The following is a 7,500-nucleotide window of genomic DNA, read 5'->3' as shown; positions in this document are numbered from 1 at the left end:
GAAATGGGTGGAAAGGAAAGGAGTAAGGGGTGACGGTGGAGTGGAAGAAGGGGATGAGAGAAATGAAAAGAGTGAAGTGTGAAGTGAATGGATAAGAGAAAACACAAATAGGGAAGAAATAATAGGAGGCGAGAAACAAGGAAAAGGGAAAGAGATGAATGGAGTGAGGGGGTGAAAAAAGGGAAGAAAAAAGAGGAATTGGCAGGGGTGAAGGGGAGAAATATGAGGAATAAGAAAGAGAGAGAGAGAGAGAGAGAGAGAGAGAGAGAGGGAGAGAGATAGAGAGAGGGAGGGGATGAGAGAAAGAGAGAGAGAGAGAGGAGAGAGGAGAGGAGAGAGAGGGGAGAGAGAGAGGAGAGGGGAAGAGAGAGGGGGGAGAGAGAGGGGAGAAAAGGGGGAAAAAAAAAAATGGGGGAAAAAAAAGTAGAAAATAAGGGGTTAAAAATACTGGTTTGGGGGAAAAGGGAAAGGAAGGGAGAAGGGAAGGTATAAAAGGCAGAAAGACAATGAAACAGAAATTAGATACTTAGGTAAAGGGAAGGGATAAAAAAAACCCAAAAAAATTTAATTCAGGTAAAATAAATGAATGAATGGGGGAGGTGAATAGACAAAACAAATAAACAAATAAAAGAAAAAAAATTTTTTGTTTCACGTACCGAAAAAGGGAAAGGAGAAAAAATGGGGAAGTTCAAAATTTACGTTTTTCCATAAATAATCCTCCCCCCTCCGGGGGGCCGGGGCCGCCCCATTTTCCTCCCCGGGGTTGTCCAAATATTAAAAAACACTACTTGACTGTCAAGTATCAGCCATCAAAAGCATATTATCCTCCCTTTGTATTTTGTTTCTCTCCCCTCTTCTTCTCTCACCCCCTAAATTCTCTCTCTCTCTCCCCCCAAAAACTTTTTCCCTCGCCCCTCTCTCTCTCTCTCCTTTTCCCCCCTCCCCCCCTTTCGGGTCCTTCTCTCTCCCCCCCCTTTTTCTTCCCCCCCTTTTCCCCGTCTCTCTCCCCTTCTCTTTTTTCCTCTCCCCCCTGGTCCCCCCGCCCCTCTCTTTTCTCGGGTCCTCTTCTCTCTCTCCCCCCTCCCCCTCCCCTCTTCCCCCCTCTCTTTTTCCGTCTCTCTTCTCTCTCCTCCTTTTCTTTTTCCTCTCTCTTTTCTCTCCTCTCTCTCCTCTCTTTTCCCCGCCCCCTCCTCTCCTCTCTCTCCTCCTCCCCATCGTCCTCTCTCCCCTTCTTTTCCTTTTTTACCCTCTCCTCTCTCCTCCTCTCTCTCGTTTCTCCTGGGCTCTCTCTCGCTCCCCTCTCGCTCCCCTTCCTCGCTCTCCCCCATCTTCGCCTCTCTTCCTCTCTCTCGTTTCTCTCCCTGGGCCTCTCCCTCCCCGCCTCTCCCCTGTCCTGCTTCTCTCCCCCCGTCTCTCCTCTCCTCCTGGGTCCCCTGTCTTCCCCTCCCCCTCTTCCCCCTCTCTCTCCTCTTCTCTCTTTCTCTCTCCTCCCCCTTTCTCCCCCCCTTCTCCTCTCCCCCTTCTCTCCCCCCTCCCCCCTTTCCCCTTCCCCTTCTCCCCCCCTCTCTTTCTTTTTTTCTCCCCTCTCCCTCTTTTTCTCTCTTCGGTTTCTCCCCCTTTCTTTCTCTCTCTCCCCCTTTCCCCTCTCAAACCCCCCTCTCCCCCTCTTTTTTCTCTCTCTCTCCCCTTTTTCTCTCTCTTCTCCCCCCCCCCTTCTTTTTCTTTTTCTCCCCTTCCCCTCTTTTTCTCTTCTCTCTCCCCTTCCCCCCTCTCTCTCTTCTCCTCTTTCTCTCCACTCCCCTTTCCCCCCGTCCCGGGCTCTCTCCTCTCCTCCTTTTCCCCTTTTCCTCTCCTCTTCCCCCTCCTTTTCCCAAAATCTCTCTCTCTCCCTCTCCCTCTCTCCCCTCTCTCTCACTCTCCCCCTCTCCTCTCTCTCCTTCTCCTTCTCCTCTCTCTCCTCTCTCTCTCTCCTCTCTCTCCTCTTTTCCCCTTTTCCCTCTCTCTCTCTCTCTCCCCTCTCTCTCTCCCTTCTCTCTCTTTTCTTTTTTTCCCCCCCCCCCTTTTTCTCTTCTCTCTCCTTTTCTCTCTCCCTCCTTTCTCTCTCCTCTCCTTTCTCTCCTCTCTCCTTTTCTCTCTCTCCCCTTTTCTCCTCTCTCCCTTTCCTTCCCCCTTTTTCCTTTTCCTCTCCCCTTTTCCCTTCTCTCTCTCTTTTCCTCTCTCCTGTGTCCTCACACACACAGACCCATTGGGTTTTGGGGGTGTTGTGTGTGTGTTTTTTGTTGTGTGGGGTTTTGTTGTGGTGTGGTGTGTGTGTGTGTGTGTGTGTGTGTGTTGTGTGTGTGTGTGTGTGTTGTGTGTGTGTGGTGTGTTGGTGTGTGTGGTGTGTGTGTTTTTGTGTGTGTGTGGGTGGTGTGGTGGGCGGGCGGGTGGCATAAATAATCTTATGTCGGCTTTTTTTCAAAGGGGGAATTTAATGATTACTTGACGATTTTAATCCATGAGTTTTCTCGGTATTTCATGAAAAGTAATTATATATTTCTTTTTTACATTTTGCATGTTAAGAACACTGTAAAAATGTAGAAACAGCTCTAAAATGAAAGAAAATGTAGATCGACTGGTTCTGATAACATCATGATGTCATTTAAGTATAGTGTATGAATACAAGGTGATTTTTCCGGAATCTCCGAATGCCACTCGGAAAATAAAAATTTTAACTAGCTAAGCTTTTCGGGAAAAAAGGGGCAATGTAACGTACTATATTACCTGACTGATTCCCGGTAAAATTATGATTGGCGATTTCGATTGGGAGGGAGAAGAGTTATCATTATATTCTGTAGAATTCTGATGCAGCTCTTGGTAATGTTGGATTCATCCTGAGATTCATCTTCCAGTTGAATCTCGCATCTGGCATGAATCTTTTTGTATTTTTGGATCTCCACAGAAATAGCGTGTTGTTGTCGATAATATGTTTTATTTGACTACGAAACGCTTGAAGTCTTCTAAGAATAACTGGCTTTTCTGTTTTGCAATAAAAGAAAACTTAAACTTCGCACATGAATCAAGTTAGTCGTGTTTTCTTTTCACGGTTAAAAGAACAAAAATGTTTGGATTCCGAAAGTTTTCTCTATCGAGGACGACGCCATGGCTGCAAGTGATGTCATATATATTTTTTCATATTCAGAGTATCGCAAAGAATAAAATCCTAAGAGTATTGGGAGCAGGAACTGCGTTTCAACACATAACCATATACTTAAATAAATAGCTTATTAATGAAGAAAACATCGATTTCACCTATAAGCAAAAAAAGAAAAACAGAATCCCAATACAAAGTCTTGTTTATTAGCAAGTCTCCAGGTACAGCGAGAGATAAAGAGAGATAAAGAGCTTGGATCCAGGTCAATAGACGCTGGCGAGGGAGGGTGCTATGGGTGCAGACGCCTCGCAGGATCCCGAAGGAACGCGTGAGGATGCTTACGAGACGACACGACGGATCTGGGTCCGGTGCGTGAGCCGTTTGCGGAGAGGATGCGGTGCGATGCGTTAGCCCGGCGCGCTGGTCGGGGGGGGGCGGGGGGGGTGGGGGGGGGGGGGGGGGGGGGGGCAAAAGGCGAGGTGCGGCGTGTGCGACTGTTGTTGTTGGTGCTGGTGGTGATGGTGGTGGTGGTGGTGGTGATGGTGGTGATGGTGGTGGTGATGGTGATGATGGTGGTGGTGTTTTTCTGAAGTTCTTTGTTTTGATTGTTGGTGATTTTTTTATTTTTATTGTTGTTCTCGATATTATTGTCTGCTGTCATTTGCTTTTGTTTTGTTGAAATTGGTGACTATATTTGTTGCTTGTTGTTTCTAATTACTTGTATTTATTGATACTTTTATTGTTTGTTGTTGTTGATGTTATTAATGTTTATGTTACTGCTGCTGTTATTATTTGCCGTTTGTTGTATAAGCTGTTGGAGTTGCTTGCTCTTGTCCTCGCTAGTTGTTGTTGTGATGTTGATGCAATAGTTGTTGTGTGGCAGATGCAAATGCACCAGGTATTTTTATGGGAATCGCTATCTCCCTTTCCTCTCTCTTTCTTTCTCTTTCTCTCTCTTTCTCTTTCTCCTTCTCCTTCCCTTCATCTTCTTCTCCCTCACTCCCTCCTCTCTCTTTCTCTTTCAATCTTTCTCCCTCCCTCCCTCCCTCCCTCCGTCCCTCCCTCCCTCCCTCCCTCCCTCCGTCCCTCCCTCCCTCCCTCTCTCCCTCCCTCCCTCCCTCCCTCCCTCCCTCCCTCCCTCCCTCCCTCCCTCCTTCCTCTCTTCCTCCCTCCCGTCTCCCTCTCATTCTCCCTCCCTCTATCTCCCTGAGCCTCACTTTCCTTCTTCCTTTCCTCCTTTCTTCCTTTCATACTCCCTCCTTCCCTCCCTCCCTCTTTCACTCCCTTCCTCCCTCCCCATCCCTCCCTCCCTCCCTCCCTCCCTCCCTCCCTCCCTCCCTTCCCCCTTCCTCTATATTTCCTTCCTTTCTCCTTCTCTTCCTCTCACATTTTCATGTTTTGGCTCTCGTTCCCATTCATGTTCAGACAAGCCTCCGATAAATCAAAGGAAATATTACCAAAACACCTTTAAGCGAAGATTCATGTACCCTCTTTCTTCCATCCTCCTCTCCTCCCTCTCTCCCTCCCTCCCTCCTTCCCTCCTTCCCTCCCTCCCTCCCGCCCACCACCCTCTATCTCTCCCTTCCTCCCTCCCTCCCTTTCCCCCTTCCCTCCCTCCTTCCCTCTCTTACTCACTCCCTCCCGCCCCCCCTCCCTCCCTCTCGCCGTCCCTCCCTCCCTCTCTCCCTCCTTCCCTCTCTCACTCTTTCCCGCTTTCCGGCACTCCCTCCCTCCCTCCCTCCCTCCTTCCCTCCTTCCCTCCCTCCCTCCCTCTCTCCATCTCTCCCTCCCTCCCTCTCGCCCTCCCGCCTTCTCTCCTTCCCTCTTTCCCGCCCTCCTTTCCTCTTTCACCCCCTTCCTCCCTCCCCTCTCCCTCTCTCCCTCTCTCCCTCCCTCCCTTCCTCCCTCCCCTCTCCCCCCGACAGCTACACTAAATAACACAGGTTGAGAGGTGGAGACATTCAGAAAAATGTATTGCACAAAAGGAATATTTTTTCTATCTTCTCCTTTTCTTTTTTGTGATTATTCGTGTATTTTTTCTTTTATTTATTTGTTTACGTGTGTTGATATATGTGTCTCATCTCTTAATCGGATTTCGTCCATTGATCCCTTTATAAATCATTCTCTCTATATATATCTATCGATCTACTATTCTGCCTTTATGTTTATCTGTCAGTTGATTTATCTATTGGTATATACATATATAGTTATTGGTATATACATATATAGTTATACTTGTTTTTATATCTGTTTACTTATATGCATACCCGTGAAAACTAATGCTCAAATATAATCCTAAATAAAATCTGCTCAATAAATAGCTCCGGCATAATAAATGACTAGGAACATTAACAAAGCTCTCGGTCATACTGTTGATAATTTACATAAATCTATCTGTCTGTGTGTATGTAAATATATATATATATATATATATATATATATATATATATATATATATATATATATATATATATATATATATGTGTGTGTGGTGTGTATGTATATATATATATATATATATATATATATATATTATATATATATATATATATTATATAATATATATATATATATATATATATATATACATATATATAATATATAATATTATATCTATATATATATATATATATTATATTATATTATATTATATCATATATATGTGTGTGTGTGTGTGTGTGTGTGTGTGTGTGTGTGTGTGTGTGTGTGTGTGTGTGTGTGTGTGTGTGTGTGTGTGTGTGTGTGTGTGTGTGTGTGTGTGTGTGTGTGTGTGTGTGTGTGTGTGTGTGTGTGTGTGTATTCAGCTTAAGAAACATTTTCAAAATCTCACCTGAAAATGGGCGTCCCAATAGCTCCGTGGTAGAATAGGATCAGGATGGTTTCGTCGGTGGGCACCGGAGGCGCCACGTGGCAAGGGAGTAGGACCCTCCCAGACTCAACCGCCTGGACGACCGTCAAGGGACCTGGATGGGAAAGCGATGGGTAAGTTAAATGGGGGTTCGTTAAACCGTAGACTTTCTTGTGTTGAACAGAAAATTATTTTAATTTTACGTTTTTAATTACAATAATTTTCCCTACGCACACGCACTTGCACGCGCATATACAAAAACATGCGCACAGGCACACACATACTTATATCTACACATGAAATTAAACAAACAGGCAAAGTCACACACATACACATACATTCCTCTCACATTCATCTCCTCATTCTCTCTTTATTGTCCTCCCTCTTTCCGCCCCGCTGCTCTCATCCTCACACGAATTCCTAGGATGAGACAGCTTCCAGCAAGGCTTTCCGTGACTCAGAACAGGCAACAAGGTACGAGAAATATGTACTAATTACGTGACAAAGCTCATATGTCTGTCATCTCGAGGGGGATTATGAGAAAGTTCGCGCGCGTGTGTGTGTGTCCTTATGTATATGTGTCTGCGTGTGTTTTGTATATATATGTCACTGATGTTTCCATTTCCGCTATAGTTATCTAATAATAATAATAATAGTAATAATAATGATAACAATAATAATAATAATATCATTATTATTATTATTATTATTATTATTATTATTATTATTATTATCATTATTATTATTATAATGATAATGATAATAGTAATTGTAATTATTACAATCATAACCATCATCATCATCATAATAATAATAGTAATGATAGTAATAACAATAATCATAATAACAATATTAATAGTAACGATAATAATGATGGTTATAACAATGGTAATAATAACAATGATAATAATAATAATTATTATTATTATAAAGCAATAATAATAATAACAAAAACAGTGATATAATAATGATGACAATAATAATCATGATAATAACAATAATACTGATGATAACGAAAATGAAAACGACAATATATACAGCAATATCATCATAAAGAAAAAATAAACAATGAAATACTCTATGTTGAGTGAACGAAAACGAACACAATCTCTCCCCAGCACACCCGTTCCGAGGCAAATAAACAACCTCAAATATACGAAACTCAAAACACTGCCCTAACTCACATGAACAACGGGGGAGGAAAAAGCCAGAGAGTAATATCGAGCTTTCCTTGCCTCACAACACGAAGTGAGTGTAGTGAGTAAACAAACGAATTGAAACAAATATGTAGCATGAACCTCATTCCCTTCCCCTAGACCTTTCTCCTTCCTTTCTAGTCCCTTCCCCTCTTCGCTCCTTTCCCTCCTTTCCTCCCAGCCTTTTCCCTTCGCTGAGTCCCCTCCTTCCTTCCTACACCTCCTTACCCCTCCCCCTCCCCTCCTAACTCCTTCCCCTCACCCCTTCCCCTCCTTCCTTCCTCTCCGCGTCCCCTTCCCCTTCCTCAAAAAAAAGGGCTGAA

The 7,500-nt window shown here is 43.9% G+C and overlaps 1 protein-coding gene across 1 annotated transcript in view; it reads right to left on the bottom strand.

Annotated features, from left to right (window-relative positions):
* Positions 1–7,500, bottom strand: part of LOC119573933 (nephrin-like) — a 46,663-nt gene that overhangs the window by 38,114 nt on the left and 1,049 nt on the right. The window contains exon 2 of the mRNA XM_037921036.1: positions 5,964–6,096. Coding sequence (XP_037776964.1) covers positions 5,964–6,096 — 133 coding nt within the window. The remainder of the gene's footprint in view (positions 1–5,963; positions 6,097–7,500) is intronic.

The sequence above is a fragment of the Penaeus monodon genome, chromosome 6 (genome assembly GCF_015228065.2).
Source record: "Penaeus monodon isolate SGIC_2016 chromosome 6, NSTDA_Pmon_1, whole genome shotgun sequence".
Lineage (NCBI taxonomy): Eukaryota > Metazoa > Arthropoda > Malacostraca > Decapoda > Penaeidae > Penaeus > Penaeus monodon.
This window is presented reverse-complemented; position numbering and strand designations above follow the sequence as displayed.